Here is a 26,392-nt window from a genome sequence, read left to right as displayed (position 1 = left end):
CTTCATTGTACTGATGAAGAACCAGAAGCCCAAAGAGCCCAGGGAGCATGCTCAAGGTCACACAGGGAGCATGCTCAAGGTCACACAGGGAGCAAGCAGAGTGCTGTGGTTTGACACCATGTCTTCTAGTACTCATCCCACTGTACCAGGCTGTGTGGACACATGCTCCTAATAGATTACTACCCCCAAGTGAATCCTGTACTCCAAACTAATGGGGCCACTCATAGCTTTTTTAAAAAAAATTCTCCTTTTAAGACCCAATTGACTTTTCTTTTGTTTATGCCAAATTTGAAATGTCTCTGGGACATCCTGTGTGAAATGTCCAGCAAGGCAACTGGTGAAACAAATCAACAATTGTTACTAAAATTCAGGAGAGAGACCAGATATATTCATAGGGAACTCATCTGCAGAAAGAGAACAATTAAACCCACAGGAACTGATGATGTCACCAAAAGAATGTAGAGAGAGAAGAGGACTCTTGATGATTCTTGAGGAACATCCACACTTAGGTGTGATATAAATGAGAAGGCAGCTGGGGCCTGGAGTCAAGAAGCCTTCAGCTCAAAATTGGTCCCAGAAACTTATTGGGTGTGTGACATTGGGCAAGTCCCTTACTCTCTGTTTGCCTCAGTTTCCTCAACTGTAAAATGGGGATGATAATAGCACCTATCCCAAAGGATTGCTATGAGGATCAAATAAGATAATAGTTGTAAATGCTTAGCACAGTGCAGGCACATAGTAGGTGCTTAACAAATGTTATTTTTTTTGAGGAGGATGATGGTGGTGGTGAGGATGATGATGGTGAGGATGATGACAATGAGCCAGCAAAAGAGATTTAAGATGGGGCAGCTAGGTGTCGCAGTGGATAGAGCACCGGCCCTGGAGTCAGGAGTACCTGAGTTCAAATCCAGCCTCAGACACTTAACACTTACTAGCTGTGTGACCCTAGGCAAGTCACTTAACCCCAATTGCCTCACCAAAAAAAAAAGTATGAGAAGGGGAATAATTCTCAATGAGCCTGGAAAGGTAGGTTGGGGGCAGGTTATAAAGGGTTAAGCAGAGGAAGTAAGACAGAATATGACTGAAGTTGTGACCCGCTGGGAGAGCTGGGTGAAGATGGGATCTAGGACCCATGAAGAGGGGTTGGCCACTTCATTGTCAATGACTGGGGGAAAGAAGGAGGACACAGGGAGGGTATTGAAGGGTTTTTGAGATAAAAAGAAGGGGAGAAGAGGGAGCTTGTGGCAAAACCCCTCCATTTTCTCAGGAAGGAAGTGAGGTTTTTAGAAGGGAGAGAAAGGAAAAAGGAAGCTATGGGAAGTTTGAGGAGAGAAAAGAAAAAAATAAACATCAATAGGGAGGGGGGGAACAAGAGAAGATATTCAGACCCACCCTCACTTCTTCTTCTTCTTCTTCTTCTTATGGTAATGTATAATATTCATGGAATTTCCAGAATTCTGAGATCTTCAGAACACATTTCCAAGTCCTCATCAACCTCTTTATTTAGTATTACACATCTGCATTTAGTGGGTTTTCTCTCTGCCTAAATTAATAAATTCTTCAGAGATAGGAGCCTAAATTATGAATGCCTTTTTATTTCCCCTATACCACCTACCACAGATAGGCAGTACCCAACAACTATGTGCTGATTAATTACTAAAATTGGCTTGGGTCCAAATATGTCACCACATCTCAGTTTCTTACTTTTTTCTATAACTTGTAAATGTCTGGTAGCCAAGACATCATCCATTAGTCGTTTTCTCGCATCTTTTTCAAGCATCAGTTGTGCATCCTTCTTGGCTTTTATCTTTGCTGCCTCAGCCGCTATTATTTTGTCCGCCTCATCTTCATGAAATCTCTCAGCTTCCCAGCACTCGTTCAGATAGGCGTGATATAGCTTTTGCTCCCTCTCAGTGTCTTCCTACATAATAAAAGAAGATGGGATTAAAAACTTTCAAAGCAAGATACCTCATTCCACAAATAACATATCTGCATGATTTACTGAGAGAAATGTGTAACTTATCATAGGAATTTTTATCCACTTTAATTTAGATGGAGGAAATGTTCTTAACTCAGACAAATATGATAAGAGTTATTATCACACTCTAGAGCCTCTGTGGTTGAACATGGCAGTGCTGACCTCTTTGTAGGGGGCAAGCACCTTGAGTTGTTTATCCATGAACTCATCTCTTTTATGCATTCTCCTTGGTGGCTGACAATTGAGATGGCTGGTGATTGGAAAGGCTTTTTGGTGTAGCATAGATGAAGTATGGCTCATATGGTGATGAACCCTGTCATCATAACCTCATTAGCACTAACTCAACGAACCAATAAGTGTTGATTAAGCAGCTGCTAGGTGACAGACATATGCTAAGTACTGGGAATACAAAGACAAATTTAAGGCAATCCCCCTCCTCAATTAGCTGACTGTTCTCTTGGGAACAAGATATAACCCTAACCAGTTGAACTCCTAGTATCCTAAAGTTGGAGGGAATCTTAGAAACCAATCTAGAAACAGAAGACAAATTTAGAGAGTAACAACACTAAGGACAAACAATTCTGAAATACTTAAGAGCTCTGAGATAATGCCTCAAGCTTGTGTTTTCGTGGAAAAGTTCCCCCCAAAATTCTTATTACTCCAAGGCAACTCTTTGAATAATGGTTCAAATAAATTATATAGATGAATATTCCCTTTGATCAAAAATGGATCACAAAATAGGTCAATTGGACAATTTACCTTCTCTACCTATATCTGTGGTTAAGAACATATTCTAAAGGATAGAATTAAACTTAATACATTGGTAGAAGATCAACAGGGCACACCAAGCTCTCTTTGTATGTATTCTGAGAATGGTTTCAGATTTACATATTGAATAAATTATGGTGATTTGATTTTTTAATAATTCAACTCTACTGTATAAAGCTGCTAATATAATTATCCTTGATTAAGAGTGAATTATTGGGTCATTTCAAATCTCATTAACAAATAAAGCAGGTTGTTTTAAATTACCTCAGGCTTTAAAAGCAAGGATTTTTAGGATGGAGCATATTGTAGATTAGATATAGGTGGCACAGTAGACAGTGCCAGTTCTAGAGTCAGGAAGACTCATCTTCCTGAGTTCAAATCTGGCCTTGGACACTTAACTAGCTGTGTGACCCTGGGCAAGTCACTTAACCCTGTCTGCTTCAGTTTCCTCATCTGTCAAATGAGCTGGAGAAGGAAACCACTTCAGTATCTTTGCTAAGAAAACCTCAAATGGAGTCAGGAAGAACAGAACACAATTAAAACGAGTGAACAACACCTGAAATTTGATATTGCAGGTCAACTCTTTGGGCCCACTGTTAAGATCCATGTAAAAAAAAAAAAAAAAAGGATTTCCAGAGTAGGGAGGATCAAGCTATTGGATGAAAGAAATTCCTGTGTTTTGAGGAAGAAAGGGAACAACACATCAACAGCAGAGGACAGTCTCTGAAAAAATGTATGAGAAGTGAACGTCACGGGTTACAATTCCTAGCAGAGATGCTACTGTGGATTTGGTGTAAGAATAGCAGTGTCTTAACATCTGTAAACAGCACTTAAAATCTAATACCTATCTAATTTCATCTGTTCTCACAAAACCCTTGGGACATGGATATGGCATTTCACAAATGAAGAAACTGAGGCACAGGTGACTTCACTACAGTCATTGCTAGGTGCAGTTAGCTATAGAGTCCAAATTTCTGGAGTCTTAGGCAGTAGTGATACAATGCTAACCAGATCACAATTATGGCCACCAAGTTATTTCTGCTGAAAGTTTTGAATTTTTAAAAAGGGAAATATATCTGATTTCACTGGAACAACGAATCCCCCAAAATGAGGAAAACAGTTTCTCTTCTGATCAAGATTCATTTTAGAATCCAAGGAAAGTCTCCTAAAACCTTGCTGAAATATTTTTTCATTAATATGATTTGCCTATAACAGTAACATTTGTTTTGATTCTACTTGAGGATGAGTGAATACATTAGAGATATGTGTGTATGTCTTCCAGAGGGACCTGAAAATGTCCTTCTTGAGACACAGAATGACCTAGTGGATTGACTGTTAGCCTTTAGAATCAGGAAGACCTGAATTCAAGTCCTGTCTCTGACATTGGCTATGTGACCCTGCACAAATCACTTAACCTCTGAGTGAGCCAGCCAATTTCCTAAGGCTAATAATTACATCAGTAGTTGCTAACATTTATATAGAACTTTAAGATTTGCAAAATAGTTCATTGACCCTCACAACCTTGTAAGATGGTGCTGTTAATACTCTCATTTTACAGATAAGAAAATAGGCTGAGAGTTTAAGTGACTTGTCAAAGAAATGTCTGAGGCAGAATTCAAACTCAGGTCTTCTTAACTTCTTAATGTCACTTAGGTCACTTCTTAATGTTACTTCTTTTTTTTTTTTTCCCCTAGTGAGGCAATTGGGGTTAAGTGACTTGCCCAGGGTCACACAGCTAGTAAGTGTTAAGTGTCTGAGGCTGGATTTGAACTCAGGTCCTCCTGACTCCAGGGCCGGTGCTCTATCCACTGTGCCACCTAGCTGCCCCCTTAATGTTACTTCTTAATGTCACCTGCCTGATCTGCATTGGTAGTGAGAGTTCCCTACATTGGATGGCCCAGGCCAAAAGAAAAAAAAAATCCTAGTTAACCTATATTGGGCTCACTTAAATTTTTTCTATGTTTAAATATCAATCTAAAACTAAGTACAGAGACCTTGGTCACTAATGTCTGTGAACTGGCCCATATTTGAAACTTTCGAGTCCATTTTTCAACAGCAGTGCAAATGATGCAAGCTGTCATGATGGGAATTATTACATTTAATTATATAATAATAATTTAATTAATCATTACATTTAAACAAGATGTGTAATGGAAAGCCAAATGACCAGAAGTTCAACCCTTTACCCTAGAATTTAAGGGAAATATTAAAATACACACACACATTTGGGGTCAAAGTGACCATATCCCCATAACTCTGCTTCTACTTCATGCCAATTATGACTTGGATTTTTGGCAGAGAGGTGGATTGAGCTCATCTAAAGCGACTTGTTGGGGGCAGCTAGGTGGTGCAGTGGTTGAAGCACCGGCCCTGGATTCAGGTGTACCTGAGTTCAAATCCAGTCTCAGACACTTGTCACTTACTAGCTGTGTGACCCTGGGCAAGTCATTTAACCCTCATTGCCCTGCAAAAAAATTTTTTTTAAATAAAAAAAAGACTTGTCATCACAACTCTAGTTTCTTTAGTTACACATCCCTTAATATGTCAGCACAAGGCCGAACACAAAGAAACATGCAGCTAACTAAGTGCTCTACCAAGTCTTTCTGATACCAAAGGGAGTCAAGACCTTACTTTCTTTTGCCTCAGTTCTTCAGTCTCATCTCGCGTTTCTTGACGAGCAATTTCCAAAAGCTTGTTGTCCAAGTAAAGTTCCTCTGCTCTTTCCTGAGCCAGACGCTCATTCCTGTCCTGGAGGGCTTGCTGCAGAATGTCTCTGGTCTGATGCATTTTCCGCTTCTTCTCCAGCCTCTCTCTTTCTTTATCTAGTTTCACCTGAGCTACTCTCTTTTCCTAAGACAAAATAATAATGAAACCAAGATAAGTAGGGTTAGACAACTCAAGAAAGCTACCTGTTCTGTTTAAAGGGATGATGAGCCAATTAGAAAATGACATGGGAATTTATTTTCCTTGACTGTGCTTATGTGATACAGGGGTTCTACATTTCTCCTTTTCAGTGGGTAAAGGCAGAAGGAAAGGAGAAAAAAAGAAACAATAATGGAATATACGTGTATGTATATGTATATATATGCATATATACATATGTACATATATACACACAGATACACATACATACACATAAAAATTTTGGAAGCTGCTAGGTTTAGAGTGATGGGCTTAGAGTCAGGAAGACCTGAGTTCAAATTTGGCCTCAGAAACTTACTAGCTGTGTGACCCTGGGCAAGTAACTTAAACTGTTTGCTTTAATCCACTGAAGAAGGAAATGGCCAATCACTCCAGTGTCTTTGCCAAGAAAACCCCATATAAGTCAGACATGACTGAATGACTGAACAACAACAACAACATACACACACACACATATATATGATTTATAACTATATAATATATACACACCTAACAAACATATAATATATACACATATATTTATTGGGCACATATCAACATATAGTATATATGTAATTATTACAGGTATTAGATATATTTTATAGATGTTTTCAGTGGATGGGGGAGGAAGGACAAAAAACTTGATAACTGAATGCACTTGTATATGTATATATACATATATATGTGTGTATTCAGTGAGTATTATACATTACACATATGTGTGTTACATATATACAAATTTTCAGGGGGTAGAGGGAGGAGGAAGAAAAATAAGTACTTGATAATTTAATATACATATATGCATATACACATATATGTATACACACACTTTTTTTTTAAAAGAAAAAAGAAAACAAAAAGACCAAGGGGTCTTAAACAGTTATACTTGAATTCAAAGAGTCTATTAAAACAGACAAGCCACACTGAATTATCACATGATACTTTAATAAGCCTTATTAAACACCTACCAAAACTATAAAATTAAAAGTCAAACATAGGGTCAGCTAGGTGGCAAAGAGGATAGAGCACTGGCCCTGGAGTCAGGAGTACCTGAGTTCAAATCTGGCCTCAGACGGTTGACACTTACTAGCTGTGTGACCCTGGGCAAGTCACTTAACCCCAATTGCCTCACACACAAAAAAATCAAACATAAAAAACTCCTGCCTTACCCGCTCCCTCCCTTTTGCTGTGTTTTTAAAATTCCAATTCCCATTCCTTTTTTTTCCTAATTGGAGTACTGGTTGGAGGTGCTGAAAGACATTGAACATGTGGGTTGGTAGCAGCCACGCTGAAGCATTAAATGCTTCTGTGATGACCACCTGTTGTGGTTTGTCCATCATTTTCTTTCTTTTTTTTTTTAATTTTCTTTTTTTTTTTTTGTGGGGCAATGGGGGTTAAGTGACTTGCCCAGGGTTACACAGCTAGTAAGTGTCAAGTGTCTGAGGCCGGATTTGAACCCAGGTACTCCTGAATCCAAGGCTGGTGCTTTATCCACTGTGCCACCTAGCTGCCCCACTGTCCATCATTTTCTAAGAGGACTAATGACATGGGGTGATATCTTGACTTGTGTGTGAATGAGATTTAAGTGAAGCAGAGTTGCACAAAGTCATTGGCTTCGTTCTGTCTTCCTGAGTCATTGAAGGCCAGAGGCAGGACAAAAGTCAAAATGACCAGCAATGGCCCAGGATGCAGTGGGTGACCTTGGCCTCTTCAATGTCTGACCAAGCTCTAAGCCCTTGACAATGCCTGCTTCAGCTGCCTTAATGGTTGTTTGAACAAACTGTTCTCATCTGCCCATTCTGCCGGGGAAGTCTTCATATGCTTGGGGTAGACATGCCCTAACTCACCAATGAATTCGAGGCCCATCAACTACCCTCAACCTGGTTTAGCCTGTCTGCTGAGATGGTTTTACAGGATGTGGCTTTGCGCATGCTACAGCTTCTTGGAGCCATAGGTGAAAGTTGCGTGTCAGGTAGATACCAAAGGTAGGTAAGTGGCCCTGAAAGCTTGGCAAGCCTTCACACTACAGGGGCTAGTCCTCCTTGAACACCCATACATCCCAATCAACCAGTGGGAAGAGATGGCCAAGTGCTTAAGGCAATGGACTGCTAATCCATTGTGCTCTGCATGTGTAGATAAGACCATCCAAACTTACAGAAGAAGGATAGGTGATTGCCTAATAGCTGGGAAGAGGAATGACACAGGCAAGGGTATTGGAAAGCTTCAAAAGATCTGTTTGTGGGAAGCAGTATATGATGGCTAGGCAGTGATGGCCCAAGAGAGAGACCAAAAAAGTTCCAAGCATTGGGCAAAAATGGAGAAACACTTTCCTAACTCTTCGTTTAGGTATGGTGGGTGTTAGATGGTTATTAGGAAAAATGAGAAGCATTGTAAAACCTAGATCCATTTTTATAATAGAAAACTGTTTTTAACACATCTTTTAAGGTCCCATTTAAAGACTACTCCCTATAAAGCCTTTCCTCACTTCCCTAGCTGAAGTGTTTTTTGTTTTATTCCATCTCTGAAATCCTGCTGGAGTGAATTGGGCCCCTGGAATCAGGATGGCTTGGACTCAATCCTGCATCAAACACCTATTAACTGGGTGACCTTGGGAAAGTCTCTTAACTTTTCTGTGTTTCATGTGTGTGTGTCTGTGTATGTGTGTGTGTATGTATAGACACAAATACATATATAAATACATATATACATACATACATTTATACACATGCATACTTGTATCACCTGGTCTAATTCTCTCATATTACAGATGAGAAAACTGAAACCCAGTATGGGGGTGGGGAGGGATTAACTTGCCCAAGGTTGTATAATAAATAAATAGCAAGGCTGGGATTCTCTAAACTTCTCAATCAATTGTCTAACAGATGATATGTTCTACTATATAAAATCCTCCGGAAACCTCTACCTGTCCTCTTCTATTTTCATCAAATACCTTCAAAATGTTTATGAGTCCTCCTCATAAAGATTTTAGAAAATGAGAAAGAGGCATATGGGTAAATAGTTACTAATGTCTTCTCCATCATCTGTGATCTTTTTCCATTCCTTTGAAATCTCTTTTTTGAGATATCTTGAAAAGAGATTCCTGAGTATCCTTAAAACTAATGCCTATATCGCTTATTTCCTCTATCCCTCTGTAGTGAAACCTAGCGATTTTCTTCTGAACTTGGTATTCCTAAGTGTCACTGCCATGTTCTGACATAACATATTAATCAGGCAATGCTGTCCAAATACAATTATCCCTTTATTGTTGCTGATGAACAGAGAATTCCAAAGAAAAGAAAGCAGATGGGTCACATTTCATGTGTATTTATGTCCTCCTTTCTAGTTCCATCTGTTATAAGATCCTTTGCTTTGAGACTCACACCAAGCTCTATCTCTATACAGGTTCATTTCCCCTTCAATCAGTTTCTGCTGTTTTGTTTTTTTTTAAAGATTTTGGACAGGGGGATTGGTTGATAATGTTGCTTGTCATCTTCTGTTATCCATGATGTTTTACAAATAAACTTTTATTCTACTTAGATATTGTCCTTGGCTTTCTTAGGTATTTGCCTTTCAAGGAAGTCAATTGTTGACTGGATGAGCAAGCTCCTCTTGAGCTTTTTGGACTTCTTTATTGTGGAAACTAATTTTCCATTATAATTGTTATTTCTTTTTTATGTTGTTATTCTTTTTTCTTTGTTATTCTTTTTTTGATAATAAACATTTTTATTTAAATTTTTGAGTTCCAAATTTTATCCCTCCTTCCTTCCCTTCCTTACACCCTCCCTGAGGTGGTAAGCAATCAGATATAGGATATACATATGCAATTATATTATCATTAGTCATTTTGTGTAAGAAAACTTGTAAAAGAAAAAATGAAAGAAAGTGAAAAATAGCATGCTTCAGTCTGTGTTTAATCAATATCAATTCTTCCTTTGGAAGTGGATAGTATGCTTCATCATTAGTCCTTTGGAATTGTCTTGATCATTGTATTGCTGGATCATTGTTAAGTCATTCACAATTTTTTTTTCCGGGGCAATGAGGGTTAAGTGACTTGCCCAGGGTCACACAGCAAGTAAGTGTCAAGTGTCTGAGGCTGGATTTGAACTCAGGTCCTCCTGAATCCAGGACCAGCGCTTTATCCACTGTGCCACCTAGCTGCCCCTATTCACAGTTCTTTATCAAATAATATTGCTGTCACTATGCACAACGTTCTCCTGATTCTGCTCTCATCACTATACATCAGTTCATGTATGTCTTTCCAGGCCTTTCTGAAATCATCCTGCTTGTCATTTCTTATAGCACAATAATATTCCATCACAATCATATACCACAGCTTGTTAAGCCATTCCCCAATTGGTGGACATTCCTTTGATTTCCAAAGTAATTGTTATTTCTTAAAGAAGGTTAGAGTCAATATCATTACTTCTGTCCATTTTCCATTTTGTGGGTGGAGAAGTAGTGAGGGAAATCCATAGCAAGGATTGGATGACGGGTTGAATTTGAGATATAGCAACAACAAACAGTGCCTTCTCTTTACCATCTTCCAATTTGGAAATTTAAAGTCAAAGATCTGGATCTGGGCTGCTGGCTCAGAAACAATTCCAACATCAGCAGTAATCAGTCATTTCCTAAATATCAAGATAAAGTTGATTTCATTTGTTATGATGTTGTTTGGTAGTTAGAATGTTCACTCAGTCTAGCATCTTTGGACTTTCTGCTAGAAGAAAAGTATTTAGGGGGGATAGATGGGACACTTCTGAACAAGGCATAAGCCTTTGACATTTTTCATATTTTAACAAACTTCACTTTCCAACCTTTTTTTTTTTTTTAAGTGAAGCAATTGGGGTTAAGTGACTTGCCCAGGGTCACACAGCTAGTAAGTGTTAAGTGTCTGAGGCTGGATTTGAACTCAGGTACTCCTGACTCCAGGGCCGGTGCTCTATCCACTGCGCCACCTAGCTGCCCCCACTTTCCAACCTTTCTCAAGCAGCATATAAGCTCCTGAAAAGCAACGAATGTGCCATTTTTAGTTTTTGCTTCCAAATGCTGGTACTTTGTAGTGGCCAAATAAAACATTTAAATGAAAACTTTTGCTATCATTCCCATATTGAATTAATTGAATATTGAGATACATTGACTAAGATTGGAGTATGAAATAAGGTTCTTCATAGAATTTATCTTCTATTTCATCTTGTGCAGCTAATGGTGATGTGTAAATTGAAATTACCTATGTGGTAGTCTGTTTGCTTATGCTTAACAAATACTGCAAAGCAAGATTACCATATCCCATGAAATGAAAAGCCTTTGTAGACATATTGAAACTGTACATTCCTTTATTTGCTCTTTTGCAGGGAATCTGCTCATTGTCCTTCCAATTCCTTTGTCTTATTATTTTGCTTATAACAAGAATGCAAATATGAACACTTAATTCTTCTGATAGTGAGTCCACTCTTTGGTCAATGAACAGAGATCACACTTTTTTAGTGTGCCAAATAGGAGTATTTGTTGACAGTCTAAAAACTGATTCTTATCACCCTTGTCTCATTTCCCTTCATTTCCCTATCACCATCAAGAAAAGAAGTTGTGCAGGAAGCAGGCTTGTTTTATATTGCTTAACTATTTCATGGTTCACTGTGGCCATATTTCATCAGTTAATGGCCAAACACTAGCATTGGAAACCTGGGCCTCTTTGTACTTAGGCTGATTATTGTACAACAGATTTGCAACCTGGTCATGTTTTCTAGAGCTGGCTACTGGTCCAGCTTTGAAGAATACAACATTTCCCTCCCACTACAATCAGGCTCTGGAGTAGGGATTTTTTTTTGAAAACTCAATATATACGCAACATATGTATACAGAAAAAGAGAATCACTGTGCAATGAAAATATAAAAAGATTTACCATTAGTAGACCTTCTTCTTCCTTCAGACGCCTAGCCTCCTGTTTTTGAGCATTAAGAGTAGCCATCTGGGCACTGAGACATAAGAGTGTCTGCTCATCTCTCTTTGCTTTTTCACAGGCTTCATCGGCAGCTCTCTTTTCCTTTGCTAATCTGTCGTGTTCCCAAAGCTCAATGTACATTTTTTCTTCTATCATTTTTTGTTTCCTTAGTTCCTCATTAAATGCTACCTGTATGGCTCGTTCTTCCATTACCTTCTTCTCTTGGACTTGGTTCAAGAGGACACGGAAATCCTCACAGTGCTCCCTGGAGGATGATACAAAGAACAAATTGTCCGAAGGTAATACTTACTCTCAGTTATAAAATGATCTATTGGTTGTCCATAAATATTTAAATACAGTGAAGATCTGTGCCAACAGTCTACATCCTTAAACAGAGGAAAATCCATGTTCTAGGAAGTAGTTAAGGAGTCAGGGCTGAAGATTTAAATTTGGGAGCTATAGGGAACCATTTAAGCAGGGGAGATCTCTGAGGGAAAAGTTATTGAGTAAATAGATGATGGCTCATTAAACAAGGTAGGAAATCAATGGCCCTAAAGAAATATACCCTGTATGAGGTACTGGGCTAGGTGCAGGGATTACAAACACCAAAATGTCTGAATTTAAAGACTGAATGTCTTCAAAAGCCAAGCATTAACAAAAACAAAATGGTCTGAACCAAACCAGAGACCAAGCAGAGAGAAGGATAGTTTAGAACACTCAATGTTTAGAGACAGTAACAATGCAGGGTTCCTTTGAGAAAGCCCCAGAATGCCCAGAAACCCATAGTGGAACCTTGGAAGCTACTAGGAGTGGTATCTCCCACAACAGGCAAGTGCTCAGATTGGCACAACCTAGACCATTGAGCTCTAAGGTTCTTAGCATTTTGTCCTGAGACACCATAGAGGATGCTGAAGATCTAGGACTCTGACCCTCAAAGATGCAGGGAGACCTAACCCTGAAAGGTAGAAGTCAATGCAGGATGAATGAGGCTAAGACCAAGCAGGTTTGACTGCCTCACCCAAAAGTGCAACATAGGGTGAAGCATGGCACTGACCCAAAGGCTTCATTCAGGAACTAAGGTAGAAAGATGAGTAAAGTGACGATGACATTGACTGCTACAAAGAATTATTAAAGATCTAGAGGTGCTCAAAAACCCAGGCTAAAGGGAGAGAATAATTCAATAACAGTAACAAGCAGAGAATCAAAGGGAAAATAGGATCTTCCACAAGCACTAGTTGTTGTCGTTACTTGAATTTTGAAGATGACCATAATATTGGGGTGATTTCATGACGCAGTGAATTGGATTTAAGTTAGGCAGGGCTGTGCATAGTAACCAGTCTCACTCTCTCCTCCAGAGCCATCTGGATCCAATGGCAAGAAATATATCAGAATGGCTGGAGATGGCCTTGGATGTTTTTTTTTCTTTTTGCCTCAAAAATTGACATTTATTCAAAGTCAAAAAAAAAAGGAAAAAATGACAAAGGTGTCCATCCCTTCTTCCCCCCTCCCAGGCAGCTCCCCCTCCCCCCATCCCAGAGAGCAGGGCGAAATTAGGTGGTGAAATTAGGTGGGGAAGGCCCTCAGATGAGGTCAGCCACATTGAGAGGCATCTCCTCAATGGAGGTGTTATAGAAGGTCTCAATGTCTCAAAGAATCCTCTTGTCTTTCTCTGTCACCATGTTGATGGCCATGCCTTTACAACCAAAACGCCCACCATGGCCAATTCTATGAATATAATTCTCCCTGTTGGTGGGCCTTGGATATTTTTAAGGCAACTGGAGTTGTGACTTTCCCAGGGTCATACAGCTAGTAAGTGTCTGAGGTCATATTTGAACTCAGGTCCTCCCAACTTCAGGGTCAGTGCTCTATCCAATGCAATACCTAGCTGCCCCTATAAGCACTAGATAAAGATCTAGAAGAGATAATGTAAAAGATAAACAATGAAATAAAAACTCTATAGAATAGAATTGGAAGAAGAATAAATAGCTTAAAATAGAAAATAGTAAACCTTAACAAAGTAAATGCTCACTGAAATCAGAAAAGACCAAACATAAATCAGTGACTTCATGAGACATCAAGAAGTATTAGAACAAAATCAAAAGACTGAAGAAAATAGAAGATATCTGATATCAAAAACAACTGACCTGAAAAATGGGTCAAGGAGAACTCATGTAAGAATCATAGAACTCCTTAAAAATTATGATTTTTTAAAAAGTCTGGAAAATACATTTCAGTAAATCATAAATTAAAGCTTCCCAGATCTATTAGAACCAGTGGACAAAGTAAAGGTAGAAAGAATCTACTGATAACCTTTTAAAAGAAATCCCAAAGAAAAAGACCCAGATATATCATAGTCAAAATCCAGAACTTCCATCTTAAATAAGACATACTTCAAGCATCCAGAAAGGAGTTCAAGTACCAAGGAACTATAATAAGGATCAGACAAGACCTGGCAGCTTCTACAAAAAATGAGAGGAGAGCTTGGAATACAATTTTGTGTTCTAAAAGGCATAAATGGGGTATATATGAGAAGAAGAATATACAGATATGGAGGAAGAATGTGGGAGGAATGGGAAGTGAGCATCAGATGAACCTCACTCTTATCTGAAACGAAAAAGGTCATATATTCATACAACCCCTACCTATAAGAAGAAGAGACCCAACACCTCTCCCCAAGGCAACCAATTTCATGTTTAGATAGCTTTCTTTGTTAGGAAGTTTTTTCCTGACATCATCTGAATTGTTGTCTTTGCAACTTCTGAGGCCAAAAAGAGCTCTAGTTCCTCTTCTATATGGCAGCACTTCAAATACTTGAAGACAGAAATTATGTCCCTGCTGGGTTTTTTCATTCCCAGGCCAAACTTTCCCAGTTTCAGTCTTATTCTTCTTCTCTTCTTTCTCAATAGCCTCTTATGGTGATCTCATCCGATCTCATGGATTTAATTTTCATTTCCCTGCAGATGACTCATAGATAGATAGACGGATAGCCAACCCCAATATCTCTCTTTAGATTCAGTCCCATATCACCAATCACCTATTAGACATTTAAAACTAAACATCTTATCATCTCTAAAATATATAGGGAATTAAATAAAATTTATAAGAATCCAAGTCATTCCCCAATTGAGAAATGGTCAAAGGATATGAACAGGCAGTTTTCTGATGAAGAAACCAAAGCTATCTATTCCCATATGAAAAAATGCTCTAAATCACTATTGATTTAAATTAAAACAACTCTGAGGTGCCACCTGACACCTATCAGATTGGCTAAAATGACAAAAAAAGAAGATAATAAATGTTGGAGAAGCTGTGGGAAAATTGGAACACTAATTCATTGTTGGTGGAGCTGTGAACTGATCCAACCATTCTGGAGAGCAATTTGGAATTATGCCCAAAGGGCATAGAAAGAAATCATGGAAGGGGGAAAGGGACCCACGTGTACAAAAATATTTATAGCTGCTCTTTACGTGGTAGCAAGGAATTGGAAGTTGAGGGGGTGCCCATCAATTGGGGAATGGCTGGACAAGTTGTGGTATATGAATACAATGGAATACTATTGTGCTGTAAGAAATGATGAGCAGGAGGAGTTCAGAGAAACCTGGAGGGTCTTGTGTGGGCTGATGATGAGTGAGATGAGCAGAACCAGAAGAACACTGTACACAGTATCATCAACACTGAGTGTTGACCTACTGTGATGGACTATATTCTTCTCACCAATGCAATGGTACAGAAGAGTTCCAGGGAACTCATGATAGAAGAGGATCTCCAAATCCAAGAAAAAAAAAGAACTGTGGAGTATAGATGCTGATTGAACCATACTATTTCTTTTGTTTTGGGTGCTGTTGTTTTTTTTTTTTCTATTTTGAGGTTTTGCATCACTGCTCTGATTTTTTCTCTTGTAACAGGATTAATGCAGAAATAGGATTAATGTTATTATGTGTATATATATATATATATATGTGTGTGTGTATATATCTATATCTATATGTATATAGATATATAGATATATAGATATAACCTATATCAGATTACCTGCTGTCTAGGGGAGAGGTGAGAGGGAGGGGAGGGAGGGAGGAAAATCTGAAATTGTAAAGCTTGTATAAACAAAAGTTGAGAACTATCTTTACATGTAACAGAAAAAATAAAATACCTTATACATAAAAAAACAAAAACTAAACATCTTAGAGATATCTCAAACTCAGCATGTCCAAAGCAGAGTTCATTATCTTTCCCCCCAATTCCTCCCCTCTTCCAGATCCCTATTTCTTTTTTTTTTTAAGTAGGGCAATGGGGATTAACTGACTTGCCCAGGGTCACACAGCTAGTAAGTGTCAAGTGTCTGAGGATGGATTTGAACTCAGGTCCTCCTGAATACAGGGCCAGTGCTTTATCTACTGTGCCACCTAGCTGCCCCCCTCCCTATTTCTTTCAAAGGCTCTCCCACGTTTATAACCTAAGCATTATTCTCGACTTGGCCTTATTCTTGACTAACCCTATTCTTGACTCTCTTACCTCACATATCAAATCAGTTTGCAAATCTTCCTGTTTCTGCCATATCTTTCACATCTGACCCATTCTCTCTAGTTATGAAGCCACGACCTTAGTTCAGGTACTCGTCACCTCTCATCCAGATTATTACAATGGCCGTCTCTCTCCTGTCTCCAGTCCATGATCCACAACCAGTGATCATGTAGCCTCTGCTTGAAGACTTCCAAGGAGGCAGAACCTACCATCTTTTGAAGTGCCCCTCCTAGTCAAGAACCCCTCAGATTATTAAGAAGTTTTTCTTGCTTTGCAACATCCCCCCATTGCTTCTGGTCCTACAGCCTCACAGAACAAGTCTCATCTCTTTCTCATATGACAGTCCTTCATATACTTGGATGCAGCTCCCATGTTCCTCATGAGTCCCATTCACTATCCAAAAGATCTTCAATTTATCCTCATATGACTCGGACTTAAAGCCTTTCACCATCCTGCATCATCTTTCTTAAATGGTGTGGCTTCCCCAGAGGTGGTCCAGCTAGGGCAGAGAGGATGCTGGCTAGCTAATTCAGAGCACAGCTAAGAGTCCCATGGATTGGCTATTAGTCTTTAAAGCTAGACCTCTATTCATGGTGCCAAATACTACGTTAGCTTTTCGGGTTGCCATGTCACATTGTTGAACCCTCCAATTTTTCAACAAACACTTATTACATCATGAAGTTGTGATCATTGTAAACTTATATTGTTTGATGTTATAGTTAACAATTTAATGTTCTACTTATAATGATAGGCCTCCAATATGAAGCTACTTCGGCTATATAGCCCTAATGACCTTAAAAGCATATAGGCAATGACAGACAGTTTGTACTTTGCCACTGTTAACTCCGTGTAGGGCACATAAGGTTCACAGCTTTTGACTGGATGATTGTTGATGTTGATTGGCCTTCATTTTCTAAGAGCATCGATGATATTACAAGGTCATGCCTTGACTCATGCGTGAGTTGGATTTAAGTGAGGCAGGGCTGTGCAAAGTTGTCAGCCTTATTCTTGCTTCCAGAGTTATCAAAGTCCAGTAGCAAGACAAAAGTCAAGACAACTGGTGATGGCTCAAGATGCAGTGGGTAACTTTGGCGTCTTCAGTGTCTGACCAAGCTCTAAGCACTCCAGAATGGCTACTTCAGCTGCCTTTATAGCCATTGAAACAAATTGTTCTCATCTGCCCATTCTGCCAGGGAAAGTCATCAGATGCTTGGGGTAGACATCCCCCATCTCACCAATGGGTTTGAGTCCTGTTGGTTACCCTCAGTCTTGATAAGCCTGTCTACAAAAATGGCTTTACTAGGATGTAGCCACTGTGCAGCAAAGGTGGATGAGAAGCCCTGAAAAGGGCTCCACAAACCTTCACAACAGCAGCATTAGTCCTCCCTGAACACCCTACATACCTACAGAAAAATATAAGGAATAAGAGAATACCCCCCCCAAGAAAATCAGAAGTTATCCTTATAGCTCTAGAACAACCTGTCCACTTGATAACATGGCATTCTCCATGAGGACTTTTTGGATGCTGAGCCAAGTCTTCCTTTCCTAGAAGGCATGCATCTCTTGATCAGCTGCAGAGGTCTGAGCTAGTTCTCTCTTTTGCTGCCTTAGACATTGAATGTTAGCTCCTTTCCCCAGTCTGTGGTCCCAATAAATTCCCCCTACCCAAGCCTTACTCAATCCTGGTATCAATGAGTTATCCCCCACTAAGAAATTTTCTACTACATCTGGGTCTGATAAGGAATGCCCCCTCCTGCTGATTACCTGTTCTCAACCTTGCCCATTCTTTTTTTTTTAATTTTAAATTTTTTTTTTAATGAGGCAATTGGGGTTAAGTGACTTGCCCAGGGTCACACAGCTAGTAAGTGTTAAGTGTCTGAGGCCGGATTTGAACTCAGGTCCTCCTGACTCCAGGGCCGGTGCTCTATCCACTGCGCCACCTAGCTGCCCCAACCATGCCCATTCTTAAGGTATGTAATTTTGCCACCCGAAACCCAACTTAGAGAATGTTTCCTCCTCTACATGTCTTCCTCACAGTGGGTAAGTTTCTTGCATCCATCTCTGTCTGTTTATATTGCCATGTAGAATGTGTGTGTATGTTTGCTGCACTGCATTATAATAAAGCACTGGTTTGTATGAGTTTCCTGAGTACCAATGCCATGAGGCCAAGTAAGGCCCAGGTGAGATGCACATAAATCATAAGAAATTTCATTCATTCAACTAATATTTTCCAAGTAATAATCATATGGTATGGCACAAGTCTACTTTAAGGACGTCCAACATTCTTCTTCATGTCTATTTTTTAGTATGGTACTATTTGGTCCTTTTTACAGGCCTTTAAAAGGCAAGCATAAATTTCAATGCAAAACTAGAATTGTTTTTAAACAAGTGCCTGGATACTCAATTATATGATGTTAATGAAAAAGGATGAGCATCTCTTATTCCAAAGAGACTTCGAGTTACAGAAGTTTGGAATTTAAGAGAACTGAATATATTATATACTTCTTTCCACGGCCTGAATAACTGAAATTATTCAGTAGCACAAATTCCAAATAATCAAAACTTAATGGAATCCTCTAGGGAAAGGGAAATTAGATGCAAAAAATGTACAATAGTTTATATTTTAATATAAAAACACTGTAATTGCTAGATTCCATCAAAATTATTCCTCCTACAGCTTTTACAGCAACCTATAAACATCTGCTCCCCCAGATGGCTGTTTTACTTCTTTATTTTACTGTCCTAAATCCTGTAGCCTGAATATAGTAATTTCCAGAAGACAGAAAATAAATTTATTTGCCTCATTGGTATTAATTCATTTTATAGGTCTCTAGCAGAATTGCTTAGATATTAGAGTGGTTATCTGTTGTTATCACTAGAATGGCTTCCTATAATAAGTTTTTTTGTGTGTGTGTGTTTGCAAATAGTTGGGTACCATAATTGTTTCTTTAAAGGAACAAATTTCCCTCAGGCCTAGGTGGATGGGATCTAACAAGTTGGCTTTTGAAAACAAATTTGCAATCATTCAAAAAAACATTTATTAAAGTGCTAGGTGCTATGAGAAGTACAAAAAAGCATAACACATGATTACTCCCTTCAAGGACCTTATCATCTAATTCCTTTCTAGTAATCTCAAAAGCAGTAAAATGTGTGTTTTTTTAAAAGATTAAAGAAGTTAAAAGGTTCTCATGATTTATTTAGAATTTGTTCTTAGATTTAGTTTTAGTTGCACAAATGTATGAAAGGTAACTTTTTGGTAGTGCTTTTTAAAAACATATATTTATTTATTTTGATCTTTTTAAAATTTTGAGTTCCAAATTCTCTCCCTCACTATAGCTTCCCCCCAATCCATTGAGAAGGCTAAGGTAATTTTAATAGGATATTCAGCAATAGTTCCAACAGATTCCCTGAAATCTTAAGTAATCAGTAAACTAGTACCCAAAATTCTGCTTCATAAAAAGGTTTACTCATATAAATTACAAAAAACAAACAAAAAAAACCAAGTTTTAGTCATCAAAATATGTCAACACCAGGAAACTAATATCCTAAATTTTTTTTTTCAAGATTCATTTATTTGGGGCAGCTAGGTGGCCCAGTCACCGGCCCTGGAGTCAGGAGGACCTGAGTTCAAATTTGACCTCAGAAACTTAACACTTACTAGCTGTGTGACCCTGGGCAAGTCACTTAACCCCAATTGCCTCACTAAAAAAAAAAAAAAAAAACCAAAACGCTAAATTTATTTCAATGGTGGAGCTATGGGCATTTCAGCCCTCAGGTACATGGTAATATGAAAACTACAAATAATAGGGTCACAGATTTAGAGCTAAAAGGGACCTTAGAGACCATATCGTCCAAACCTCTCATTTTAAAAATGAGAAAATTGAGGCCTGGAGGGGTTAAGTGACTTGCCCAATGTCCTCACAGGTAGCAATAACAGGGCTAAGATTCAAATCAGGGCTAGAATTTGGACCAAGGTCTTCTGACTTCAAATCCAAGATCCTCTTCCACCACACCATGCATCTGTTCACTAATTGTACCATGTGTCTTTTTGTTGCTCTGTCTAGACTGCAAGTTCCTTGAGAGTAGGGATATGTATTGTCACTCATCCCATACAGCACAAGGTTCATTAAACACCTGTTTATGGATACTAAATGATGGTCCTCAATCATGAATGCATTTATTTATGCCCTTAAGTACATGGAAGATAACCAGTTATTGAAAGAGGACTAGTTCTTTCTCAGTAACCATCACTTGCTTTTGCTATTGACATGAAGTGGTCTTGGAACCATACTAAAGATGACTCGATCAAGATTCATCTGGGGCAGTAGTCACAATTTTGGTAAAGACCGAGCAGTTCACCTCACAGAGCAGAGTCAGGTCTCTGTCTGGGGGTGGGGGATGATGGGAGTAATTCTACCATGATTTCCCAACAACAATAGAAAGTGGTCAACCAGATCAAGATCTCCAACAAATCTCTTGTGTAGATTTTTCTAGTGTCAAACTCATTATTCCTGTTTAGGGTTAATATAGAAGGTGGCTACGGCTGAACCTATTGATAGCTGACTCTTGGTTCTGTGCCATTGTTATCCCACTCTTTTTTCCTATAGGGCATCTCTATCCTACCCTTTATTGCCAAACTCCTAGAAGAGTGTACTTCCTTCCTCCACTTCCTCAAGATCTACTCACTTCTCAATCCCCTACAATGAGGTTTCTGTCACTACTACTCTATTATTTTGTTCTCTCAAAGGTCACCCATATCCTGATGACCTTTTTTTTCCCCCAATTCAAATCTTTCCTGACCTCCATAGCATTTGACACTTTTAACCACTCCCTCTCCACTCTGATACCATCTCTTTCCTCCCTTGATTTCCATGGCACCATACTCTCCTGGTTCTCTTCATACTCTTTAGCCATTGCTTCTCCATCTTCAAATTGTCCCCTCTTCCTCTTCCTACTACCTAAAATGTAGGTGTTTCCCTTGTGTACTTATTATATTCTGTTTTGTATTGTGTGTGTATGAGAGACATTATTGTATAAGGGGGTTGGACTTGGAGTAAGGAATATATCAGTTCAGTTCTCACCTAACATACTATCAGTGTGACAAGACATTTAACCTCTCAGTCTCAGTTTCCTCATCTGTAAAATGTGAGCACCTGTTACAGTGCTCAAGGTTGTTAGGAAGATCAAATGATATAGTGTATATGGTAAGAGAAATAGCTGCTAAAGTCCCCTAACACGTGGGCTAGGCTAATTCTTTTCCCTAAAAGGTACCGAAACTATTCTTGAGATTTTACTAGCTCAGGAGAATGAAGGACAGGATTACTGAAGCTTTCCCAGGTGTTGAATTTAAAAAGCCACACACAAGGTACTCTAGCTCCTCTCTGGTGTTTGAACAGCAGACAAACATGGGCAACCCAAGAGGCAGGGGAACTGTGCCCAGATGAATCAATGTGCTGTCTTTACTGCATAACCTTGTTTGATATCCTTCCTCTGCCATGACTAATTAACCTCTTTTTGCTTGTTAGTTAGATAGACTACCAGTATATTGTTTCATTCCAAAATCAAAAATTGAAGCTGCAAGGAGACTAGTTTGGTTAGGCCTGTCCTATAACAGTACTTTACAAACCTGATAACATAATATAAATGTCAATTATTTTTATTTATGTATATGACTTATCTTCCTTACTGAATTGTAAGTTCTTCAGGGAAATGAACTTGACATTTCTTTGCAGTTCCCTTAAGATCACTTACAAATATTAAAGAATTTAATTTTCTTTTAAGTGTGTAATGAATAAGAGCCCCTAGCTGGAGGGAGGAATGAGAGGTAAGGAGAGGAGAAGCAGGTAATTCCTAACATTTAAAGTCTAATTCACAGAATTATTCTCAGTACAGTTCCTCTGATGCCAGTCCTATCCCACCATCTTTGCAGTCCCCACATATGGGACACTGACCCCTACCTATAGATTTAATCCCAGGCTCTAGTATCAGTCTCCCCTAGACTCAGGAGATATGTGAAATCCATAATATGGGTAGATTTCAACATTAAGTTAGCTTGTCCTGGTACTTCTGTGATTATTTAAAAAATTTCAACAATATAACATTCAACATGTTAAACTTTTGTCAAACATTTAGATTTAGAAATGAAGAGGTCACTGGTGACTTAGTAGAGAAAAATTTTGATAAAGTGGTAGGAAAAGATAGATGACTATAGTGGGTTGAGTGAGTAAGTGATGAAACCATAGAAGCATGGTATGAAACTGACTCTTCCTAGCAGTTTGAATAAGTGAAATGGAAGAGAAAAAGGGAGACTGTGCCTGGGTACCTTGTGACCAGGTATCCCATGTTGAGTTTTGAGGGGTTTTGGGGAGGCAATCAGGGTTAAGTAACTTGTCCAGGGTCACACAGTAAGTGTCTGAAACTGGATTTGAATTCAGGTCCTCCTGGCTCCAGGGCTGCTGCTCTATCCATTGTACCACCTAGCTACCCCACTCCCCACCTCCCACGTTTTTTCTTGTTTTTCTTTGTCACAAGGGAAAGTTAATTCATGCCTGGACTGTTATAATATCCTGCTGGTGGGTCTGCCTGCTACCTACTGGCTTCCCACAAATTCCAATTCAAATCCTACCTTCCCAAGCCTTTCTGAATCCCTCTGGTGTCTTCCCTTTGTTAATCCTTTCCTCTTTATCCTGCTCATAGTTTACTTGTACTTGTTTGTTTGCTTGTTGTCTCCATTAGTTTGTGAACTGCTTGAGGGCAAGGACTGTCCCTGTCCCTTGAGGGCCTTTATTTGTTTCCCCAGGGATTAGCACAGTGTTTGGCACACAGTAGGTACTTAATAATTTTTTTTTTGACTAAGTAAAATCTAAAGGAGCCGAAGGGTGAATGATAGTCCTTCTAGATAGACAAAAGGGTTAGTGTATATATAAGGCAACCAATTAAACTAAATAAAATCAATAGGTTCCTTAAGGCCAAGTGCTATCCCTTGAATTACACTCCAGTTTCACATACTACATAGATTCTTATCTTATTTCCTCTGCCAAGTATCACAATTCCCCCTGGGCTGGGTTTTTTCCTTGCTTCCCCAGGTCCTGAACCCTAATCTCTTGTATGTGGGTACCAACTCCCTGGCCAACTCCATCAACTACCCTACCAAGACCTCTATCTTTGGGTAGGCTTCCTTGCATTAACTTCTAAGACCTGCCCTAGTTGCTTTCTTAAAGATAGTGGATCTGTCTAATGATGAACACAAGTATAATGGCTGAAGGTGATTTAGCACTTTGAGGTCTGCTTTAGGTACATTATTTCATTTCATTCTCACAATGATTCTGTGAACTGGGTCTCATAGGTATCATTCTCCCCATTTTACAGATGAGAAAATTGAGGTTCAGTGATTTGCTTGTAGTGACGAATTCAAGTCCAAGGCTCTTTCTACCATACTATGTTGTCAAGCCTGGCCAAATCAGGCCAGCACTATCTCTTTACCTTCGCCTTTGTTCTGAGTTAGTCTTCACTTTTGAGAACAGAGGTGAAAAAAAAATTTACTTTTCAAACTCCTACTACACCAGAAAACTGCTTACTTCTCACCTGAGCAGCTCATTTATGTCTATGTAATTATGGCCAGTTCTATATAGAGACTTATTTATACAAGTAGTATACATGCATTGTTATAACCACCATACTGCTTCTCAAAAACACTGCTTTCTTAAGGATACTAACTGAACACAAACCATCATTTACTTCAAAATGAGCCTTCATAAGTTCATTTTTACTTTTTGGTTTCTGATTTTACCCACAAAATCTTCCTGGGCCATGTTACCTGAATTGTTGGTCACGTTTTTTAGCAACAAATTCTTGCCTCTCTTTTTCTCGTGCTTCTCTGAGTTCTCGAACTCTCTCCCGCATCTGGTCTTGTCTGACCATTGTTGTGATTTCCTTTGCTTCAATTTCAGTCAAATATTGATTTTCCTCAGCTTCCAGGAGTTCGCGAAGCCTAAAACCCAAAAAGTCAGGAGGTCAAACTGCTCGGCCAAAGAGCAGTAGCCCATTACCTTATTATTTTATTATAATTTGTTTTTGAGAATTGGGGCTAACTTCAGATATTGCAAATAGAAGAGGGAAATATTCATTATCATTCAAACAGTATACCACAATGCCTTGGATATAGTAAGTTAATAATAAAGGTCTGCGGGGCAGCTAGGGGGCGCAGTAGATAGAGCACCGGCCCTGAATTCAGGAGGACCTAAGTTTAAATCCGGCCTCAGACACTTGACATTTACTAGCTGTGTGACCCTGGGCAAGTCACTTAACCCAAATTGCCTCACCAAAATAATAATAATAATAATAATAATAATAATAATAATAATAATAATAATAATAATAATGTCTGCTGGATTTAATTGATCCCCAAAAGATGCCTTAAGGGTTTAAAAAAAAAAGTCTTCCACAAACAATCTGAACTTATGCCAATGCTCATATGTTTTGACCCAGTTATCTCATTCTGTCAAGGAGAGAAAGACAAGTCCCACATATAACAAAATACCTACAGCAGCATTTTTTAGCAGTCAAAAACTGGAAATAAATTGGATGCTCTTCAGTTGGGGGTAGGGGGTAATGGCTGAACAAATGGCAACATATGAATACAAGGGAATATGATTTTACCATAACATGTTATAAATATAAAGAATTCAGAGACACATGAAAAGATGTATATGAACTGATACTAAAGAAAAAGACAGAATCAGGTGCACAATGCACCCACTAAATGACGATAATAACGTAAATGAAAACAGCATATACTAGAATCAGACTAAATGAGAAGATCAATCCTAGACCTGGAGAACAGATAATAAAATACATGCTCCTAACCTTAGTAGAGAAGTGAGAGGCTGCAGATGTTGAATGTTTCATATGCTGTCAGACATAACTTCGCTTAACTGCATTTCTTTGCCATAGGGGAAGAAAGTATATTTTGGAAAATAACTGAAGTACAAAAAACCAAAAGGCATCAATAAAGCTTTTTTAAAAAGTCTTCCATAAGTGTATATTTCAGAATAACTTGAAAGAAAAATTTATTTATTTGTGGGGCAATGAGGCTTAAGTTACTTGCCCAGGGTCACACAACTAGTAAGTGTCAAGTGTCTGAGGCTGATTTGAACTCAGGTCCTCCTGAATCCAGGGCCAGTGCTTTATCCACTGCACCACCTAGCTGCCCCCTGAAATGATCATTCATGATCAGGCTGATAGTTCATTTGATTAACAAGTTGAAAATCTAAAACAAATATTCAGCAAAAGAATTAAAATAAATATGTTGAAAATTAGTGAAAGAAAACAAAATAACTTTGTTCAGAGTGTGGTAAGAGAACTGATACAAAACATGTTTTCATGGGTGAAATTGGTAGACAGGAACAAGAATTAATTTTGTGAGATTTGATTTCTGAACCACAATCTTTATCATCAGGAATTGCAGCATGATTATTTAGTAGAAAAATTAAGGAATTTACTTCCTTTTAAAGTTGTTCATTGTGTTGTTGTTTTTTAACATTAATTCACAGTATGTTCCGGGAGATTTGGGGGGTTACCTTTCTCTTCTTTCTTCAGTATTTATCAAAAACCCTTGCATAGCATCTTCCACTTTTCTCTGCACAAGTTTGTCCATAAAACGTCGGTCAATGTGCATGTCCCACTGAATACCCAAGTGAAACTTTTCATTCTCTTTAATGGAAGCTTGGATGGCATCTTTCTTAAAAGCATTAAGTCTAATTTTACGGAGATGTTTGTCAGCGTGTTGCTCTTTGGGAGGCTTGGCCCTCTACAAAGAAAACCAGTTCGTTAGTAATGTACTACAAAGGACATATTTCACTTAATCATGACTTTAATCCAGTACTCATAGTGACAAGACAATCCATGTTTAGAATCAGGAAGTCACGGATAATAGGAAAGATCATAACCTAACATTTAATAATTAGTCTTAGGGGGGCAGCTAGGTGACACAGTGGATAGGGCGCTGGCCCTGGAGTCAGGAGGACCTGAGTTCAAATCCAACCTCAGACACTTAACACTTACTAGCTGTGTGACCCTGGGCAAGTCACTTAACCCCAACTGCCAGACCAAAAAAAAAAAAAATTAGTCTTAGAATACTTCAAGTTACCTTACTTGGTTCTCTGAAAATTCTCAGGTAAAATGATCACATTAATATCAAATATTTGTTTTGCTTCTGGTTTTCTGTGGTTATACTAGAATCAAAGAATTTTAGGGATGGAGGAGATCATCTAGATCAAGATCCTTA

The 26,392-nt window shown here is 38.7% G+C and overlaps 1 protein-coding gene across 1 annotated transcript in view; it reads right to left on the bottom strand.

Annotated features, from left to right (window-relative positions):
* The window catches only part of CFAP53 (cilia and flagella associated protein 53), a 40,234-nt gene that overhangs the window by 4,738 nt on the left and 9,104 nt on the right, over positions 1–26,392 (bottom strand). The window contains exons 2-6 of the mRNA XM_043977790.1: positions 25,686–25,915; positions 23,924–24,097; positions 11,548–11,851; positions 5,378–5,596; positions 1,705–1,921 (exon numbers count right to left, since the gene is read on the bottom strand). Coding sequence (XP_043833725.1) covers positions 1,705–1,921; positions 5,378–5,596; positions 11,548–11,851; positions 23,924–24,097; positions 25,686–25,915 — 1,144 coding nt within the window. The remainder of the gene's footprint in view (positions 1–1,704; positions 1,922–5,377; positions 5,597–11,547; positions 11,852–23,923; positions 24,098–25,685; positions 25,916–26,392) is intronic.

Source organism: Dromiciops gliroides, chromosome 1 (assembly GCF_019393635.1).
Source record: "Dromiciops gliroides isolate mDroGli1 chromosome 1, mDroGli1.pri, whole genome shotgun sequence".
NCBI lineage: Eukaryota > Metazoa > Chordata > Mammalia > Microbiotheria > Microbiotheriidae > Dromiciops > Dromiciops gliroides.
The sequence above is the reverse complement of the archived record's forward strand: the minus strand, read 5'-3'. Positions and strand labels throughout refer to the sequence as shown.